This window comes from Lacerta agilis, chromosome 12 (assembly GCF_009819535.1).
Source record: "Lacerta agilis isolate rLacAgi1 chromosome 12, rLacAgi1.pri, whole genome shotgun sequence".
Lineage (NCBI taxonomy): Eukaryota > Metazoa > Chordata > Lepidosauria > Squamata > Lacertidae > Lacerta > Lacerta agilis.
Genome location: NC_046323.1, coordinates 38,728,845 through 38,750,818, shown reverse-complemented (window position 1 = coordinate 38,750,818; position 21,974 = coordinate 38,728,845). Strand labels below are relative to the sequence as shown.

At 41.1% G+C, this 21,974-nt stretch overlaps 1 protein-coding gene across 1 annotated transcript in view; it reads right to left on the bottom strand.

Annotated features, from left to right (window-relative positions):
• CCDC7 (coiled-coil domain containing 7) overlaps window positions 1–21,974 on the bottom strand; it is a 162,308-nt gene that overhangs the window by 7,538 nt on the left and 132,796 nt on the right. Inside the window, exons 61-68 of the mRNA XM_033165967.1 lie at window positions 14,884–15,003; window positions 14,288–14,389; window positions 13,982–14,080; window positions 11,428–11,544; window positions 10,398–10,408; window positions 9,741–9,945; window positions 7,763–7,870; window positions 3,888–4,007 (exon numbers count right to left, since the gene is read on the bottom strand). Coding sequence (XP_033021858.1) covers window positions 3,888–4,007; window positions 7,763–7,870; window positions 9,741–9,945; window positions 10,398–10,408; window positions 11,428–11,544; window positions 13,982–14,080; window positions 14,288–14,389; window positions 14,884–15,003 — 882 coding nt within the window. The remainder of the gene's footprint in view (window positions 1–3,887; window positions 4,008–7,762; window positions 7,871–9,740; window positions 9,946–10,397; window positions 10,409–11,427; window positions 11,545–13,981; window positions 14,081–14,287; window positions 14,390–14,883; window positions 15,004–21,974) is intronic.

Below are 21,974 nucleotides of genomic sequence, written 5' to 3'. Positions count from 1 at the left end.
TGTGTATACAAAAAGCAGTGAAGACTGTTCTGCTCCCTCAAGCAATCATCCAGCTGATAACTTTCAAAGCAGCAGACATCAAACAGAGCCTTAACTAATGGAACTGCATTAAAAATAGAAAATTGCTCATGTAATTTAAAAAACCAACATGATAGCAGAGGGGATCTTTCCAATAAACTATATTCACAAAGGATCTACCAGCCTACACATATTAAACAAACATATCTTCAAATCTTCCTCAGTTCAGTCTCTGTTATCTCTCTACCTGTATAGGCTTTCATTCTTGGGTCCACAGGTGGGGGTTGGAATTACAACAACCCAAAGGACAAATTATAGGTAAGGCTCTTCTCTAGATTATCCACTGTAACAAGATTATTGGAATACTGGTATAGGACAAAAGTGGAAAGGACCTAACAGAAGCAGAAGACATCAAGAAGAGGTGGCAAGAATACACAGAGGAATTATACCAGAAAGATATGGAGGTCTCATACACCCCAGGTAATGTGGTTGCTGACCTTGAGCCAGACATCCTGGAGAGTGAAGTCAAATGGGCCTTAGAAAGCCTTGCTAACAACAAGGCCAGGGGAAGTGATGATATTCCAGCTGAACTATTTAAAATTTTAAAAGATGATGCTGTTAAGGTGCTACACTCAATATGCCAGCAAGTTTGGAAAACTCAGCAGTGGCCAGAGGGTTGGAGAAGATCAGTCTACATCCCAATCCCAAAGAAGGGCAGTGCCAAAGAATGCTCCAACTACCGCACAATTGCACTCATTTCACACGCTAGCAAGGTTATGCTTAAAATTCTACAAGGCAGGCTTAAGCAGTATGTGGACCGAGAATTCCCAGAAGTGCAAGCTGGATTTTGAAGGGGCAAAGGAACCAGAGACAAAATTGCAAACATGCGCTGGATTATGGAGAAAGCTAGAGAGTTCCAGAAAAACATCTACTTCTGCTTCATTGACTACGCAAAAGCATTTGACTGTGTCGACCACAGCAAACTATGGCAAGTTCTTAAAGAAATGGGAGTGCCGGATCACCTCATTTGTCTCCTGAGAAATCTCTATGTGGGACAAGAAGCTACAGTTAGAACGGGATATGGAACAACTGATTGGTTCAAAATTGGGAAAGGAGTACGACAAGGCTGTATATTGTCTCCCTGCTTATTTAACTTATATGCAGAATTCATCATGCGAAAGGCTGGACTGGATGAATCCCAAACCGGAATTAAGATTGCCAGAAAAAATATCAACAACCTCAGATATGCTGATGATACTACCTTGATGGCAGAAAGTGAGGAAGAATTAAAGAATCTTTTAATGAGGGTGAAAGAGGAGAGTGCAAAATATGGTCTGAAGCTCAACATCAAAAAAACTAAGATCATGGCCACTGGTCCCATCACCTCCTGGCAAATAGAAGGGGAAGAAATGGAGGCAGTGAGAGATTTCACTTTCTTGGGTTCCACGATCACTGCAGATGGTGACAGCAGTCACGAAATTAGAAGACGCCTGCTTCTTGGGAGAAAAGCAATGACAAACCTAGACAGCATCTTAAAAAGCAAAGACATCACCTTGCCGACAAAGGTCCGTATAGTTAAAGCTATGGTTTTCCCAATAGTAATGTACGGAAGTGAGAGCTGGACCATAAAGAAGGCTGATCGCCGAAGAATTGATGCTTTTGAATTATGGTGCTGGAGGAGACTCTTGAGAGTCCCATGGACTGCAAGAAGATCAAACCTATCCATTCTCAAAGAAATCAGCCCTGAGTGCTCACTAGAAGGACAGATCCTGAAGTTGAGGCTCCAGTACTTTGGCCACCTCATGAGAAGAGAAGACTCCCTAGAAAAGACCCTGATGTTGGGAAAGATGGAGGGCACAAGGAGAAGGGGACGACAGAGGATGAGATGGTTGGACAGTGTTCTCGAAGCTACTAACATGAGTTTGGCCAAACTGCGAGAGGCAGTGAAGGATAGGCGTGCCTGGCGTGCTCTGGTCCATGGGGTCACGAAGAGTCAGACACAACTGAACAACTGAACAACAACAACAACACATAGCCATTTAAAGAGCAGACTGAGAGGAGATATGATAGCCATCCTCAAATTTCTCCTGCTCCGGAGGATAAGTCCCGAATCAATGGATTTGTTACAAGAAAGGAAATTCCGACTAAACGTAAAGAGCAACAACAATTTTGCAGCTCAGTTACCTACAATCTCCACCAGAGGGTTTATTCTCCTGGACATCTGAATGATTTCTACTATCATGATATTGGCACTTTAAATAATCTGTCTTGGATGAATTGGTCTATTGCACCATATCAGGTTTGTGCCCAAGACGATAGTCTACACTGTTCATAATGCTGATAGTAGGATAATTTATCCCTAGAGAAGAGAACATGAGATAGATTGCTCCATGTCTGCAGAATGGTCATTCTGAACTGAACCACTGCTGCAGCCATTGTCTCTTATTTTCTCTACCAGGTTCCTCCCCCTTTGATAGCTTTCTCGACTAGATCCATCTGGTCTCCTATCTGACATTTAGTGGCTGTGACATAGTTGCCAGTGACCTCAATAACTGCAATTCTCCATGGTATCTGTCCACACAGTGGCTTGAAGAAGCCTGAGAAGTAGGAAGACAAAAACCCCACCTCTTAAGGCACAAGTACCTCTCCTTTGTGTGTGAGAAGGGTAAACATCAATATCTTTGCCTACATTCTAGAAATTTCTGAAGCTAGCTGTGCCCAAGCATGGATTTCATAAGTGTGAGTTCAGAGTAAACAGGCATATTACAAACATGCACTCTGTTTTATGAACCTAAATGTCCAGCTGTGATCAAACTAATCACTAAGTGAAAGATATATATAAAAAAATCATTGACTGCAGCCTTGCAATTTCATATTATTTTTATACAAGACACTTTTAACCACTTTCAGTAAGGTCATGCTAATTTTCTGAATATGTTATATTATTTAATGTGTAAATAAACTTTTCACATTTATATTCCTCCATTCATGTCAAAATAGACATTCAAGGTAACACAATAATATTTATAGATAGCAAATAAAGCAAACTTAAAAACACACCTAGTAATGCATTTTGTCCAATGTATATTTTAAATGGACAATTAGAACCAAATGAAGCAAGAAATTTGATGATGCATTCCCAGTCTCATTATTAATCTTTCAACCTGCCTTCAATGTTTGTTCTAGAGAAACAAACTTGTGAGTATAATATCATCACAAACAACATTCTCATTGCTTTGTTACAACTGCATTATATCACACCCTTTTGTGAAATGTAACATTTTGCCAAGCCCTCTTATAAAGAGGCAACTGTGTGCAAAGCAGAGCACACTGCTGAGGAATCGCCCAATCGAAACGAGGCTGCAACCGTTGCTAAGGAGCCAGAGATGGAAGAGGACAGTTAAGAATGCCAATGGTTGCATGACAGAAAAACCGTTGGTACTTCAAGGATCCAAAATAATCAACAATAAAACAAAAAATAATGCCTTCCCTGTGGTCAATTAGAGGAAACAAGGAAATGAGAAGGAAAAGCAAAAGCAAAATGGCATGAAGCAGGAGGGTGTGTGTGTGTGTGGCGGAGGAAAGAAAATAAAGGAGTAAAATTTGAAAATGGACATACACACAATACTAGAAAGTGAAAGGATATAGGAAGGATCAGTAAAGAAATAGAAATAAAGTGTTGTTGAAGATAAAAACACTTAGCTGACTGATTAGAGTTCCCAGAGTTCTTTGCTCTCCTGCCACCATCATGTGATGAGGGTCATAACCCAACCCATTTGGGTCCTCATTAACCATATCAAATAATGCACAGTATAAGGGGCATCCTTGGAAGCACACACAATACTTTAGATAACACATTTTGTACTTACCAGGTACTTTACTTATGTGTATCTGCAGCCCTGAAAGTTGTGGTTTCAATGCCAGCTGATCTGATGGCTCAACTAAACTAACTCTCCGTTTGCCTGTTGTTCGTAAAACGCTTTTCGGTACTGAGAGAGATTATTTACATGTTATGGAGAGAATAAAATGAAATAGGTCCAATATATAATTCCTGCCCTCCTAAAAAAACACAGCCATGTTGCATAACTTGCAGTCCCTTGCAACAGTTGAATATTCCATTTGTAGATTAACTCTGCTGTGGAGAATTTAAATACTTGATATCATAGCAATACAGATTCTTAATGGTGGGAGCCATTGTGGCCACAGGATACCACACTGAAGTTTACATCTTGGGTTTGGGCTGCTGCAAAGTGACCTCCAGTTGCTTCATTGTAGCACTGAAAAGATTAATTGATCACCCATCCAATCCCCAGGACCTGGAATCCTTCCCAAAAGAAAAGACAAAGTAAATAAGATGCTGAAAATGAAAGAGTTGAGAGGCAGGAGGAAGTCACTAGTGGTGTTCAATTAAGATAGACCCATTAAACCTTGACTAAAAACAGCTAGCCACTTACTACCTCTCTACTATTACATTTCAACATTTTTTTAAAATTTTGTTCTTCCTTTTGCTACAATAGAACATACATCTGCTTCAGGGCCGTCTTAAGCCTATCCTGCGCCGTGGTGCAGGGATCTCTCCGGCGCCCCCACGCCCCCCCCCATCCTTTGGCAAACAGCGCCCGCTCGGGACCCCTCATGTTCCTTCCCGTCGCCCCGCGCCCTACTCCAGTCCTGCGCAGCGGCAGGCTGGAGAAGCGCTCAAAGGAGCGGCGGCAAGTGGTGTAGCACCCGGGGCAAGGCAAGTAATTTGCGCCCCCTAACCCAACCAGATGCCTAAGGGAAATCTGCAAGCAGGATCAAAGCATAACATCACCCTCCCCTTCTGTGGATTGCAGGAAGCATTTCTGCTATTGAGGCCAAGCTGCTTAAAGCACAGGAACCCCTTTGAACCAGAATGGGAAATATTCTCTGCATGAGCAGGGGCAAGTGAGGAGCAGAGAGCAGTCATTTTGTCATGTAGGAGGCCACTAGCCCTTTAAGACAAACCTTGGATGACCAATTGAGGAGCGGATCGAGGCCGCTTTTGTGTGCATGCACACTTCTTCAGATACACTGAAATAGAAATCACCAGACCCTTAGGTATAGTGAGAGGGTGGGGAGGGGTATTACTCAGAAGGGTGGTGGGAATGGGTGATTGGCTGATAGGTGTGGTAAACCTGTTGACAACTTAAGGACAGCAATTGGTCTTACAGGACCAATTTCAGTGTATCTGAAGTAGTGTGTGTTATTTTATGTGCATGCACACAATAGCTCATACCAAGAACAAACTTAGTTGGTCTCTAAGGTGCTACTGGAAGGAATTTTTTTTAAATTTTGTTTTGACTACAGCAGACCAACATGGCTACCTACATGTAACTAGAACACAGAGGAGAATGCATTAATATAAGCTACTATTATTATCACAACAATTGAAACGCAATACTCAAAACGGTTTAAAGCAAGCAGAGAAACTCCCAGTTTGTCTTTTGGTTCCTTAGGGAAACGTGCAGAAGGAACAATTAACCAGAAACAGAGTATCAGCAACAATAGGCAAAGTTAGAAAACACCACCTCTTTTCAGAGGCTCTCAGATTAGGAGCATCTCACTCACCTCAGTCTGAGAGAGAGAGAGAGAGAGAGAGAGAGAGAGAGAGAGGAGAGAGAGAGAGAGAGAGAAAAGTATCGTAACTTGGAAAGCTTTTCCTACACGGCTCCCTGCGTCATTTGCTGGGGGGGGGGGAGAGCCTGGCTTTGTGCATTAATGCAGGCTGGGGAGGGGGTTTGTTTTCTTAAAGGTGCACGTGTGCCCAAAGTTGGTGCGCCGTCTTCGGGGCGCGCGAGCCAAGGTGCCCTCCTCCTCTTTCTCCCGTCTCGAGAAGCCGAGGAGCTGGCCGGGTTCCAATGGTGTGAGGTCAGGAGAATAAGGGGGGTGAGGAAGGAATTCATAGCCACAGGACCGTCTGAGCAACGTGTGAGTTGTGAACCGGGGCGTTATCCTGCAGGAGGTGGACACCTTTGGTCAGCATACCACGCCTCTCAATTTTGATGGCCTTCCACAATTTCTGCAGCAGTGAAGCATAGTATGTCCCGGTAATTGTGGCACCCTTTACCAAGAAATCCATCATCACTACTCTGCGCTGGTCCCAAAAGACTGCGAGCATGACCTTGCCCGCCAATGGTTGGACACGTGCCTTCTTTGGAGGTGGTGAAACAGAGTGCTTCCATTGCTTGGACTGGGATTTAGTCTCTGGGTCATAATGATGGACCCATGTTTCGTCCTGAGTAATTAGTCTGGCGAAGAAGTCATTGTGGGTTTCATGACACATGGCCTGTGAGCATGTGACTCGTTCCTGCTTCTGGAAAGGCATCAGCAGCTGGGGAATTCACCATGCGGACACCTTTCCCATGTGTAAATGGTCATGGGTGATTTTTTTCTACAGAGCCACACTGATCTTGACATCTGCAGCTAGTTGGCGAATGGTTATGTGGCGATCCTCCAAAATGGTGGCCTCCACTTGCCAGATGGTGTATTCATCAATGGCAGACTGTGGTGGCCCAGGAATGGGAGCAGTTTCCACCAAAGTCCAACAACACTTGAACTGGCGATGCCAGTGCTTGACTTTGTCATAGGATGGGGCAGGCATAGGGAACCTTCGGCTCTCCAGATGTTTTGGCCTACAACTCCCATGATCCCTAGCTAACAGGACCAGTGGTCAGGGATGATGGGAATTGTAGTCCAAAACATCTGGAGAGCCGAAGGTTCCCTATGCCTGGATGGGGCATCCTCCCCATAAGTCCCTTTCATCTCATTGAATATCTCCTGTGGCATGCCCCCTTTTAAGTACAGGAACCTGATGACCGCTCTGCATTCAACTGGTTCCATTATCAGACATTACTCCACGTTAGCACCTGTAGCAGAGCAACTGTTAGGAGTTCAGAGCTACAAATTACCACGTTACCTTTGGAGAGATACACATGCAATTTCATCCTCCTACGATAACCGGAAGTGGGTCAAGGGAAATCTTTAATGAGCAGCCCTCATAGATGTATGTAAACATTCTACATAATTTTTCTACTCAAGTCAGCATCCACAGATGAGAACACTTGAATTTAACCATATGTAAAGATAAGTTTACAGTTCCTTGAGTTCTGATATTACTGTGGTTCACACCCATGAGCAGTTCCACCGTGTGAGTGTAACAGGAGAAGGGCAGTATGCACAAGCAAGAGGCTTGCTGCAACTCATTCTTGTAGTTAAGTATTTCTATTAATTTGTTTATAAAATATTTATATACTGCTATATCATAAAAAGAAAAAATATCTAAGTGGTTTATAGCAATAATACATAAAGCAAAATAAAAATCATATAACAAAGTTAACAGCAGACTACAATTAACCATTGTGGAAAGCTATAACTGGTGGAACAGAAATTTTTCAGCAGCCATTTAAGAGCTGACATAGATGGTTTCCTGTTGCAACTGATCCAACTCTCTGGTGACTGTGGGACATTGTTTAACCATGTTTTATAGTTTTATCTATTGGTTGACAAAAGCAGTGCTATTTTTTCTAGAAAAGGAAGTCCTTTCCTTGTTCTCTTATAAAGGCAATGGCGCACACCTGGGAGGGGCCAGAACTGGGAAGGGCCAGAGGGGTTCCGGTGAGTTCCAGCTAAAAAAAAAACCGCCCTGGACAAAAGAGTGTGTAATTCACAATTTTCTGAGCAAAATATGTGTCTGCTATATAATTTGCGTTTACTCTGCACTCACGCTCAAATTTAGGTTTTTCTATTTTATCTACTTGAAGAGCAGATTGAAGATCTCTTATATTTGCCTCCAATTTTGCAGCCAAAGCCCTTCGTTTTAATGATTTCTCATCTATAAGATAAAACAAATAAAATATACTTAATCACAGGAACTATATAGGATCACAGGGGCTAATCTATACAGTGGTACCTCGGGTTAAGAACTTAATTCGTTCTGGAGGTCCGTTCTTAACTTGAAACTGTTCTTAACCTGAAGCACCACTTTAGCTAATGGGACCTCCTCCTGCTGCTGCGCTGCCAGAGCACAATTTCTGTTCTTATCCTGAAGCAAAGTTCTTAACCTGAAGCATTATTTCTGGGTTAGCGGAGTTTGTAACCTGAAGCATATGTAACCTGAGGTACCACTGTATCTCAGAGTCTCTGAAAGCCACAGCCAGAAGTAGTAAAGTAAATTGCAATTACACAAAACAAAAAAGTGTACAAAAAGTTTTGAAAAATTTCTGAAGGTGGAACCAGTACATGTCAAACACATTCTGCATGCAATTCCTACAGATAAAGAATGTTAGATTTCTTACATAGCTGACTCTCAACTTATGCACAGCTTTATGTGCTTGACTGGGGAAAGGGGGGTGGGTGGGTATTGCAGGGAAAGCATCAGCAATCCCACCCTTCATTGCACTCACCTTGGGAGTGTTCAGAGGTGCAGAGTGTGTTTAGAAGTGCAGTTAGAGAGTGTACAGACTAAGTAATGCAGTCGTCAGGCACCAGTAAATGCTGCACTGTGCTTTTTACAAGCCATTTTGTGGTGTTTAAAGGGCTGTTTTGACTATATGTTATTTTGCTTTACATGCTATCCCTAGAACATAACCTGCACAAAATATGAGAGTCAACTGGACCATAAAACCTATTCACTAGCTCTGTTATTCATAAAAGTAGAAAACTGCAAAGAATCTCTGGGTTGCTAGCCTCCAGTACAGATGTACCTCAGCAGTGGAAAGCCTTGGGAGCCAAACGTTCCGGCTCCCGAACGATCGAAAACCGGAAGTGAGTGTTCTGGTTTTCTAACATTATTTTGGAAGCCAAATATCCAGCGGGGCCTCCGCGGCTTCCAATTGGCTGTAGGAGCTTCCTGCAGCCAATCAGAAGCCGCACTTTGCTTTCCAAATGTTTCGGAAGTTGAACAGATTCTGTTTGACTTCCAAGGTACGACTGTATTTTCTTCGAAAGCCAAATTAGACATGATGACAACATAACCTGGTTTGGAATATAAATTTGTTCAGATCAAAATGTTCAGATGTAATAAGAATCAAGCATTAGTTCCTTGACAAAACAGCAATTTGTCTCACCATTGTTTTTGGTCACACAATGATGCAGCAGGTCATGCCAAATGCCACACACCAACAGAAGAGGACAGCTACGGCATTGCTGCATCCATGTCCTCACCCCCCAAAAAAGTATCTTGTCACCTGAAATGGTTGTCTTATTCTGCCTAATGATGCATCTGCTTCTGAGTGAATTCCATGGGCTAAAGTAAATGCAGTATGTAACTTGAGAGGAGGGCTACTGGTGCTAATGCTTCCTGCAAAAGGGACTTCACCCTTGCTGATCATAATGAAAGAGTTTGCTAGTTGTTACATATTAATAACCAGGAGCTCAGGAATATGTAGGTGAATATATTTATTTATTTATTCATTCATTCATTCTTTCCTGCATCCTTTAAAACTATCTAAGCTCTAAGCCAGTGATCTTTACCACATTTTGTGGAATATAACAACCCTTTTCTGGAGTTTTTGTTCTGCAAAGTATACACAAGGTACTGTAATATTACAATATATTACAAGTCTTATTCCTGTGACTGCTCCTCATTCAGAAAAAAACCCAGTTATATCCTTGGGTCAAACAATTCTGTGTAAGTTCTTGGATTTTGTTAAACAAGACCATCAGATAGGTTAATCCTACTTTATTATTATCTTCCTACTCACCCTCATATTGTGTACTTAAAGCAGCAACCTCTGAAGGCAGGAATTCTATTGGAACTTCTTCAAAATATCTGTCCACAATTCTTTTTTCTTCTGCTAGCTGATCCAATTCTACCTCTAAGAAAAATAATTTGAATTTATTCCTGGATAGCCTGTTAGAGCAGGTTGCTGATAACACCAGGGTTGCAGGTTCAATCCCTATATGGGACAGCTGCATATTCCTGCATTGCAGGGGGGTTGGACTAGATGATCCTCAGGTACCTTCCAACTCTACCATTCTATGATTTTAAGTTTAGAAAACTTCTGAGCAGTCTACTTTTCAGTTTTTATTGAAAAATATAATTACTTTATGGATTTACCTAGTCTCAGATAACCTTAAGGTGCAAGGTGGGTAATAAATTAATAATAACAACTTATTAATTGTACCTAGCTCAAATTTCACTCAGGTGTACAGAAAATATATACTGAAAGATGTACAGGTGTACAATAAAGCACCAACACACACAAACTTAAGTGACCCAATAAATTATACCCAAGTCCCATGCATCCTTTAAGTGGGATTGGGATGATTGAAACTCCAGTCATGGCTTCCTGACTATGGATTTTGTTTTTGTTGTTGTTGTTGTTGTTGTTTCTACAGACTAACTCAACTTCCTATACCTTTTGTGTGTCTTGAAGAACACAAAATATAACTGTCAGGAAGAAGGGTGCCTAAGTGAAGGGTTTCAAAGACCCTCCTAGCTATAATACCACCCCACTCTGCTTTTACCATTCATATACATGCCTAAGCACAGAACTATGTGCCTGCATCTTCTTTAACTAGCACAAAACAAACTCCCCCACCCTGCTCCAGCTGCCTGGGCATTGGACTTTCCCCCCAAAACACACACAAATACTATAAAGCAAAAATAAATAAATATTTGAAATAAGAACACCAAGAGGATCCTAAAACCCAATAGGATGTTAGTTAACAAATAAAATAAATCAGCAATTTAAGAGCATATGCAGTACAGAAAACAACACACACATTTAAAAAGAACTTTCTTACCTAGCCTCACCAAATACCTGCTCACCATCCTGGACCCACCCACCCCTAGCCTAGCAAAAGCTAGTTTGCACACCTTCGTTGTAACAGGTTGAAATAAAACTAGAACAGCAGAAAGAAAGGGAGACCAAGGAGGCAGAAAATAAATGTTTTATACATTTTCAAAGCAGTGAAATGGAACGTGCCACCCCTGCCTTTGGCCTTGTCTCAAAGTCAGTGCCTAGGAAATGGCGCTGACATGGTGGTAATGAACATTTTAAAAAAATTAAGAGGGTGCAGAGGGCAAGGAGGAGAATGGAGGCAGCAGAGGAAAGAGGAAGAAAGCAGCACTGCTCCCACCATGAGGCAGCTTGGATGTGGTCATGTGATAGTAGAGTGGCCTATTGGTCCTGAGAGCCCTCTGAAGGGCATCACAGCTGGGATCTCGTAGCAATAAGGTTTTTAATAAATAACAACAACAACAGCAACAACAACAACAAAACAACAACTTGTTTTTATTATTTAAAATGACAGATTTGGTCGATATCATGGAAGGACCGCAAAAGCTCTTTGGTGCCCAAATGCACCCCATGAACCATGAGTTAGTCTGCCCTAGTCTATCTGTTCAGAAAACTCAAACACAAAAAGTTTGACTACAATACTTACCAGACCCGCTACCTTGCCGAATAATGCCTTGTTCTTGCAGATCTTTGATACTTGATTGCAAATATGAGAACAAACCTTTTCCAGCTAATTCTTTGGGTGTTTTGTATTTTTTGGTGGCTTCAAAAATAAAAGCAAACTTTTACTGAAAAAATTAATTTAATTTCACATGAGGCATGAGCCCAGGGCTCCTTTGGGAAGGAAGAGTGGGATATAAATTAAACAAATATTAATCATAAATAAATAAAACTTTGTGCTAGTGCCATCCCATCCAAAAGCATAAGGCACTGCCATAGAGGCACTCCATGTTATGAGAAAGTAATACATGTTTACCAGTGCTACACAGAGCTTCTCCACTCTCAATTATCCAAAGGTTCCCTGCTGTCTTAAACAATTCTGACTTTTCTCACATGCTGTGCCATATGTCTGGAATTGCCTCCCAGAACCAATCTTTTGACCTAAAACCTATCCTCAACTGCCACTGTTTCCATGAGGTTGCCTTAGTTCACATACCATGCTGTAACTAAGTCTAATTACATGTAACTACTATAATCACACATTCTACCCATGTTTCTCCCATCTCAACTCCCTCCCCCCTTCTTCATTTGTCTCCCATGTTGAATTTTAGATTGTGATGCCATTGTGGTAGGCATGTGACCTTTTGTACTTTGTAAAACACCTTCAACATTAATGGTGTTTTCTATACAATAACAACTTATCACCATCATCTGTTGACATTTCCCTGTGATAGATGTAATATGTAGACTGGGCCTTTGAAAATAAAGATAAAAGAATGAAGAGGTTTTGAATGTCAGGAAGGATATAGCTTTTGGGGGAAGGCACAGTACTTTTGTGTAAGGTAAGTATTTTTATTTAGCAGCTCTGAAGTGACCTCCCCAATGCTCAAACCTGGGCAGTGTGCATGGTGGTCCTAGGCTGCCCAGACAAAACCTTCCTCTCAGCCTCACTGATGTGGTCTAAATATGTCTGGCACCAGCTGGGCAGCAGGAGCTGCCAGAAGAAGGCATACTATCCAACTATCTGAGGGACTACACTCCTGATTTGTGTAAGGTTTACTCCTTAGCTGTTTCCTCCCCCAAATATATCCTGCAAGGCAGTGGAGGTTTAGGATCAGAGTTTTCCTTCTCCTAGATGGGCTACTTTCCCAAGTTGATGAGCCCCACCTGCTCCTCACTTCCCTCTACAGCTTGTGCAGGAACTGCTTTCTTGACTGTTGTATCCACAATTGGTCTCATCTACTCAATCCACCAGAGCCTGCCTTCACATGCATGGGAAGTCCCTAACTCAACTATTCTCATCTGGTTTAGCCAGCCAGTCAAAGCCCTTCCCAGGGTGTGGCTGCTGTTATGAGCCACAGGTGAGAGCTGAGTGCAAGGTGGGGGACAAAGGTGGTCAAACTACTCCAAAAGGAGCACGATGATTCCCCCACCAAAGGTACTACCCCTCCCCCAACAACCCATACACCCTGGTTTACAGTATAAAACAATAAAAATTCAAACCAAACAATACCACCCCACACATGTTTAAAAGCCACTGGCAGTTTAATTTGCCCAAAGACCTGGGAGAAGAGGAGTGCTTTCACCAAGTTATGGCGAATGTGTGCGTTCCATCAGGTAAGTCAGCACAAGGAGGTGGGAGAGGGAATGCTCGAGAGAGTTGCTTCAAAGGAATTCCAAGATACAGTTACTATGAGGAGCTATGAGGTGGGGCTTCCCCATGGCAGGGAGGAGGTAGTATGCAGCTGGAAGTATGGTAAAGAAGGGAAGAAAAACTATCAGGTAATAGTGATTAGTAAATCATGCTAGTTAAACCTTCTGTCACAATATATTTACATGTTATATCTGCAAGTTGGTAGCAGGGAATTAAAAAAGGCAATGCCCCAAAGTTGCGAAGACACGTGTAATTGTGTTGAACATTCTCAGGGCTTTTTTCAGCTAGTTTGTTGTTGTCTCCTCCTCCTCATTGGAACTCAGTTCCTGCACCTCTCAGATGGGTGCCATTGTCATTATAATAGAACAAGGGATGTGTTCATGGTGAGTTCCAGAACCTCTTTTTCTAGAAAAATAGCACTGAACATTTTAGTACAGTTACAGTAAACTAGGTAGGAAAGGGAATGGAAAAGAAGAATTACAACAGGAATGAGAAAACCTGTGGCCCTCCAAATGTGGTAGGATTATATCTCCCATCAGCCCTAGTCAGCATAGCCAATTGTCATGGATGATGGGGATCTGCAGTCCAGAAATACCTGATGGGCTGGAGGTTCCCCATCCTTGGCTTACAAGAAGCAGAATATGATTGACCAGGGGTGGATCTACACACAGGAAAACACTATAAATAAGTCAAAAAATTTGAATTGTTATAACAAAAGAAAAATACCCTTTGGCGTCATCTGGTGTTGCATGTTTAAAATGCATTTAAAACGCTGTTTCTTGACTAATGTAGCCAAGTCCCAGGTGAACAAAAATACTCAACAGGAATTAATTTTAAGACATTAAAATTGCCAATAACCCAATAATACAATCATATTTGTACTTACATTGAGGTATATATCCTTCTGGATACTCTTTTAGAAAAAGTTTTTCCCATTTACTAATCATTTTCTTTTTTTGTTCTTTTAGTTTGTGCATTTTTTTCCCTACCAAAAGAAAATAGATATTAATGAACTAAATGAAGAAAAATGTATTTAAAGATGTTTTGCTATATATAATAGTGGTTTATCTACTAAGGAAATTATATTGTGTTCTTTATAGACTAGGTTTTTGTTTTTTTAAGGCAAACCTCAGCCTAAATCCAGTTTGGAATACATGTTGCTGTATATACAAGGTGTTAATTCTTTACTCACTTATAGTATCCAGTTGAAAGCCTGAAATAACTCCTAAATCTTGCATCTCATCCAGTTTTGATTCTAGATTGGAAAGTTCTATGAGATCACTTATATTTCTCTCTAGGAAATGTAAAAATGGTTATATTCAACAACAGAAAGCAATATTTATTAATATTTATTATTTCCTTTAAAACTGCAATCATATAACATTGAGATTCTGTAGTGAAGAGAATTCTGAAATAGCAGGATGGAATAAAGTGGCAGGTCCTATTTGGCATTTTTCAGAGCTATAGAAAAGAACAGCAGAAAATGCATCCTGTAATCCTTTCAGTTGGTCTTCCATGAGAACAGGATTGTGTTCTCATTGTGAGGATAGAATTTTTTTATGTATTTATTTTTATATTACATAAAGAGTTACACCCTGCTTGCTTGTAAAAAAAAATCTCAAAGTGATTTACAAAAGATAAAACAGTAAAATTTACTGTCAATAAACATTATCCTCAGAAAAGGTATTGTAGAACAAAATGCTCTAGGTTGGAAGCAAACTACAATCAGAAGTTATTGTGACAGTGTCTCTGAAGCACCATTTCCATGGAATTTTGTTTTGGACTTACCATCAGGTCTTGTCCTTGCTCCTTGGTCTAAACTAAGTGCTTCTTCCATATTTTGAAGAATTGCCTCAAAACTAGAAACCAAACGTTTTTTTTTCTCAGCTATCGCCTGTATTTTCTTGTCTGGATAAAAGATACATTACTAATTACATTTTTTAGAACTGTTCTCTATCAAAGTAAACTAAAAAATGGTGCACAATGCATTGAAGGAGACTAAATTTAAATACCATGTGCCCAGATAGCTGCAAACAGCCACAGTGTACAAATTCATTTTAGTATCTAATAGAAGAAGTGGACAGAAATCATTAGTACCCAAGTGACAGATTGGCAAAGATTTTATGCATCAAAAGCAATTGGATGCAGTAAGCCCATATAAATAAATATATATGAGCTGCTTGAAGACACAGGCTAGAGTGCTGTCTAAACCTCTAAAGGTTGTGCAATGTTGTCCTGTACATGCTATAACAAAACACAATTTAAAATAACATTATCTTGATTTGTTCCATTTATGACAGTGGGCGGTGAAGTATTCGGATTGGGCTGTTCCTCTTGCACAAGACTCAGGCAGGAGCAAAGAATTGTGGGAGGTAGACATCCCACAATTTTTATGTGTCCGCCAAGGTTAAAACAAAACACCCTTTCTCCTTGCTACAGGTCTTTCGCTATTCTGTGTTCAGTGCTTTACTTCTATTTTTTACTTAGTTCCTTTCTTGTTTTTTATGTTCTTGTTGCTGGCAGTTGCTGTTTTGGTGGTTAGACTATCATTTTCTTTAATGATTTTTGCGGCATGGGCTGCCTGGTGCAGCGACCACATGCTGGTCAACTAACAGCTACTTGCACCAGAAAACCCAGAGAATTACAGGAACATCAGTTTACTGTCCATAATTGGGAAAATTTACGCACGCTACTTGCTAAAAAAGCTTACAAAATGGGTGGAAGATAATAAATTGATTGGCTTTGAACAGGCGGGATTTAGACCCAATCAATCCACCACTGACCACGTGCTAATTTTACATCACTTAGCTCAAAAATACTCTTCCCCAAAAAGAGGACAACTTTGTGCGGCCTTTATTGATTTAAAGGCCGCTTTTGATAGCATCCCCAGAGAACTATTGTGGGAAAAATTAGCCCGATGGGGAATAGACAGAAGGCTTTTATGGCTGATAACCCATTTACATAGCGGATCGGCTGCCAGGGTGAGACTTACCCCTGCTGGCGACCTTTCAAATTCGGTTCCTATCAATAAAGGAGTGCGCCAAGGATGTATACTTGCCCCATCTCTTTTTAATCTTTTTATTAGTGACATGAGGACGCCATTGACAGAATCACAGGAAACTATTCATATCCCACGTTTAGCCCAATATCGTTGTCCCCTTTTACTTTATGCGGACAATGCGGTGGTCCTATCCTTTTCTAGAGTTGGCCTAAGGAGAGCATTAAATATTTTTTATTCATATTGCAAATCCAATCTTCTTATGATAAATCATGCCAAATCTAAAGTTTTAATTTTCTCCAAAAGCTGGAGATCTTATAACTGGAAAATAAATGGCATACCCATTGAGCAAGTTTTTAAATTCCAGTATTTGGGAGTTTATTTGCAATATAACATGGTCTGGAAGGCACATCTCGCCTATACAGTAAATAGAGCTAAAGCATTTTCATTTGCGCTTTTGCGCTTCTTCTTTTCTTTTATCTTTTTAATATAATTTTTATTATTTTTATACTAAACTACTACAATATTATTTAAACAAACATTTTCATACATTTTCCACTTGGCTGACTTCCATCGATCCCTTCACATGGCTTTCTAATTTTTAACCTAGCATTATACTTCTTTAATCAACCATTGCTTACATTAACAAAAACTATTCTTTCTTACTTTTACTATCCTACTTACAATAGTAATTCTACACATTAACTACAAAACTTCTTGAAGTCCTATTAATGTATTCAAATGTAAATTGTCTTTCAGATAATTCGTAAATTTTAACCAGTCTTTGATGAATTTCTGGTCCCGCTGCTCTCGGATTCTTCCCGTTAATTTGTCCATTTCTGCATATTCAGTCAGTTTCACTGTCCATTCTTCTTTCGTCGGTAATTCTTCTTGTTTCGTGCTTCTTCTTTTCAGATGGAGCCTTTCATATCCCATCTGCACTAAAAGTCTTTAACGCTAAGGTGATTGCCACATTGGCTTATGCGATCCCATTATGGGGGCCTTTTGTAAACCTTAACCCTTTGGAGACAATCCAAAACCAGTTCCTGAGATGGTTATTAAAACTACCCCGATGCGTAAGCAATTCGGCGATACGTCTGGAATTGACTATAACATCACTTGAAAGCACCCTATGGAAACGCATGTTTAGTTATTGGTTGTCATTATGGCATAGACTCCCTAACCTTTCTCTACTGCAGTGTCTCTGGAGAGATAACTTTCCCAGCCCTTGGGTGAAAATTCTACATTCTAAACTGGTGTCCCTTGGATTATCACCATCTGAACTACTGGGAATGGATTTAGGCCCTGCCAAGAGAGCTGTTAATATAAGGCTAAAGGAGGTTGATCTCCAGCATAACATTCTGACAGGAGGTGGCACTTGTTCACCAACAAACCTGGGGTTAGCACCAATAACGAAATTACCATCTTACTTATCTTCTATTTCTGTTGCGGCGCATAGGTATGCCTTTATCAAGGCCAGATTCAATGCCTTTCCTTCTAATGTCATGGGCAACAGACTCTCAAATGTCCAGATCTCATTGCTATGCGACTGTAATAGTGGTTCCGTAGAAACATTACAGCATATACTTTTTTCCTGCCCAGCTTATTTGGCAGCCCGGTCTAGATTTCTGTCCCCACTTCTGATAGGACAGGCTGACGGAACCCAGGAGGCTAAATTAATTCATTTATTGAATGATGAGGAACCGAGTAGATCTCTTACAGTCGCTAGATTTTTGATAAATGTCCTATCCCAGAAAAAGAGAAATGGGTCACTGCATAGTTTCGATACTTTAACTAATACTAAGTATCATTAAGAGGAAATTAAGTTATTAATCAACTCTTAAATTAAGTTTTAGCTGAATCCCTATGCTGTATAAATGTTGTTCTTGATGGGTTGCTTAGATTTGATATTGTTTAAATTGCAGCAGCTGCTGCCTCGTTTTTTTTTTAAATTGTTTTATGTCGAGTTGTTTTAAATTCTATGTTTCGTTCGCTTGTCTGATTTGTTCTTGATATGGGCCAATGGTCGTAATAAATTTTACTACTACTACTAACAGCTGCTCTGTGCGTTTGCCTCAGCGTCCTTTGGACCTTTTACTCAGCGCACCAGCTTTATTTCAACAACTGTGGTTTTGCTGGTTGGGAAAAAAAAAACAGAGTCCACAGAAAACACAGCGTTAAATCTTCTCCCTCCTGTCCGCAACAGCGGCGCAAAGGAAAGATGTCAGTGAGTCCTGTCCACTTCAGCGGCACAAAGGGCTATTGTGGCACATCTTGCCTACAGTAATATTGCAAGTTCTTAAAGAAATGGGAGTGCCTGATCACCTCATCTGTCTCCTGAGAAATCTCTATGTGGGACAAGAAGCTACAGTTAGAACTGGATATGGAATAGCTGATTGGTTCAAAACTGGGAAAGGGGTACAACAAGGCTGTATATTGTCTCCCTGCTTATTTAACTTATATGCAGAATTCATCATGTGAAAGGCTGGACTGCATGAATCCCAAACTGGAATTAAGATTGCCGGAAGAAATATCAACAATCTCAGATATGCTGATGACACAACTTTGATGACAGAAAGTGAGGAGGAATTAAAGAACCTCTTAATGAGGGTGAAAGAGGAGAGTGCAAAATATGGTCTGAAGCTCAACATCAAAAAAACTAAGATCATGGCCACTGGTCCCATCACCTCCTGGCAAATAGAAGGGGAAGAAATGGAGGCAGTGAGAGATTTTACTTTCTTGGGCTCCATGATCACTGCAGATGGTGACAGCAGTCATGAAATTAAAAGACGCCTGTTTCTTGGGAGGAAAGCAATGACAAACCTAGACAGCATCTTAAAAAGCAGAGACATCACCTTGCCGACAAAGGTCCGTATAGTTAAAGCCATGGTTTTCCCAGTAGTAATGTATGGAAGTGAGAGCTGGACCATAAAGAAGACAGATTGCCGAAGAATTGATGCTTTTGAATTATGGTGCTGGGGGAGACTCTTGAGAGTCCCATGGACTGCAAGAAGATCAAACTTATCAATTCTGAAAGAAATCAGCCCTGAGTGCTCACTGGAAGGACAGATCCTGGAGCTGAGGCTCCAATACTTTGGTCACCTCATGAGAAGAGAAGACTCCCTGGAAAAGACCCTGATGTTGGGAAAGATTGAGGGCACAAGGAGAAGGGGACGGCAGAGGACGAGATGGTTGGACAGTGTTCTCGAAGCTGCCAACGTGACTCTGACCAAACTGTGGGAGGCAGTGGAAAACAGGAGTGCCTGGAATGCTCTGGTCCATGGGGTCATGAAGTTGGACACAACTAAGTGACTAAACAACAACATTGAAATCAACTGTTCCCTTCAGCTGCTTATTTCCACTCACAGACCGCTTTCACGGCATAGGGAAAATCTTCATGGCTTCCTCAGAGTTTCTGCAAGGCTTGAGTAGTTCTACGCATAAGAAAGTGAAACAAAAGACAAAGCATCTAAACCCAGCAGGGTCCTCTATTGCTTCTCACAATCTTCCAAGTCATTCCTCCCATTGGTTTTCAAGGGTTATCAGTAAGATCTACCCATGTAAACAAACCTCCTTCAGAGCAATCCATGGCTCAGCCGACAAGCACTGCTCTGTTATCTAATGAGATGTTACTGCCATCTGCTTGCAGTACTAATAATGACATAGACATGTCCTCTGATTCTGCTCCGGAATTTCAGGGTTTTGCAGATGATCAATTAGGGTCTAATGAGCAACCTGCAGGAAGATCTGGTGGTAACCTATGGGTCAAGGTTTATCAAATGTGAACTTTCCTGCTTCTTTAATTGATCAGCTGAAGGAGGCCCTTATTGCCTCCTTATCATCAGATCTTAAGCATGAGTTACTTCCCAATGCTGCCTTTCCTTTACGTACTAAATCAAAGGCTTCCTGTAAGTGTATAACAAATTCTGCAGGGAATTCCTCCCCTAACCCATTTCAAGTTACGTCTGATGATTTGCAGGATGGTGATTTTGCTATGCCATCATCTCATGCATCACTGGATGAGGAAGATGATGATGCATGGAGTGATGGTTCAATGCAGGAAGAGCCACAATATTCCAGGTTGTTTCAAGATTCTCAGGCAGCAACTTTGCTATGTAAGATTACGAACACTTTATGTTTGTCTTCAAAGCCAACAATGGAGGCTGAGGCAGTTTCTGGAAATAAGGTGGCTTTTCTAACTCATACATGGCCATCAACTGGCTTCAAGCGGGTTCCACCTCTTTTAAAATCGATAGTAAAGGCCGATCTAGATACTCCTGTGCATTTGAAAGGGACTAATAGTTTGGTTTATGGCTTATATTAAGACGCCTTCGGTAGATCCTCCTCTGTTGCATCTTTCCTCGTGTCATTTAGTTCCAAAGGATAGGGATGCTCAATTACGTGATATTAAAGATAAGAGAATGGAGTTTGCCCTTTGCAAGGTGCATGAGGTGGCTTCGTTCTCAATGAGAGCTTCTTGTACAGCTTCTTCCTGCGAACATGCCTGTGTGGTCTGGCTGGAAGATTTGCTCCATAATCCTCTGAAGGATGTGGCACATCGGTGTCAAATCCTTTCAAAACTCCTAAAAACACAAGCCTTCATGGTGGATGCAACTATGGATGCTATGCATTTTGCATCAAAATCCATGTCTGCTCAAGTAACAGCACACCACACTTTGTGGCTTAAGAGCTGGCAGGCTGCCTCTGCCTCTAACGACAACTTGTCTGTGGTACCTTTTGTAGGAGGCCAACTATTTGGAGAGGCAGCCCTAAAAGATGTTTTGGTGGAATCCAAGGATAGTCGCAAGGTTTTGTTAACTCAGAGGGATGATAGAAGGTATGCTAGGTGTTTTGTTCCATACCCCAGTCAGTCTCATTCCTTTCACTATTCAAAGTTTCAAAATAGACAGCGAGACTTCAGAGTCAAGTCTCAACCCTTTAAGCAGCATTACCAAGGTAGGCCGCCCTCTCAATGCTTTTCTGCCGCTCCAGCCACCAAGCAGCATACTCAATGACTCTGGGCCACAACAGGTAGGGAGACACCTAAAATGGTTTATCCCTGCTTGGCAGCATACCATTTCAGATCACTGAGTGTTACATACCGTTTCAAACAGTTATCTTACAGACTTTATAGAAACACCTACCTCCCATTATGTTCCTTCTCCCTTACCAAAAAACAAGGTACAGGCGGTTTAGACTTGTGTAGCCAACTTATTAGCTATGGGGGCAATTGTCCCAGTCCCAACTGAACAGTGCTTTCAAGGGCTTTATTCCATATTCTTTGCGGTGCCAAAAAAGAGTTTAAACAAATGGAGACTGGTGTTGTCTCTGAAGTTTCTGAACCAATGTGTAGTGTACAAAACGTTCAAAATGGAGTTGCTCAGCTCCATAAGGGAGGCTTTTCATGTAGGGTCAATCGATCTCCAAGATGCATACCTTCATATCCCCATGAGGTTGGCACATCAAAAGTACCTAAGATTCACCCTTAGGTGATGATGATGATGATGAAATAATAATAATAATAATAATAATAATAATAATAATTTAGTATTTGTACCCAGCCCATCTGGCTGGGCTTCCCCAGCCACTCTGGGCAGCTTCCAACAAAATATTAAAATACTCTAATCCATCAAACATTAAAAGCTTCCCTAAACAGGGCTGCCTTCAGATGTCTTCTAAAAGTCTGATAGTTGTTCTTCTCTTTGACATCTGGTGTTATCATTTCCAATTTCAATGTCTCCCTTTTGGACTAGTCTCTTCTCCAATAATTTTTACAAAGGTTACGGTGACTCTGGTAGTGCATTTGCACATGCAGGGGATACATCTTTACCAGTACTTGGATGGTATCTTGGTAACAGCATCCTCCCTACAGGGTGCTTCG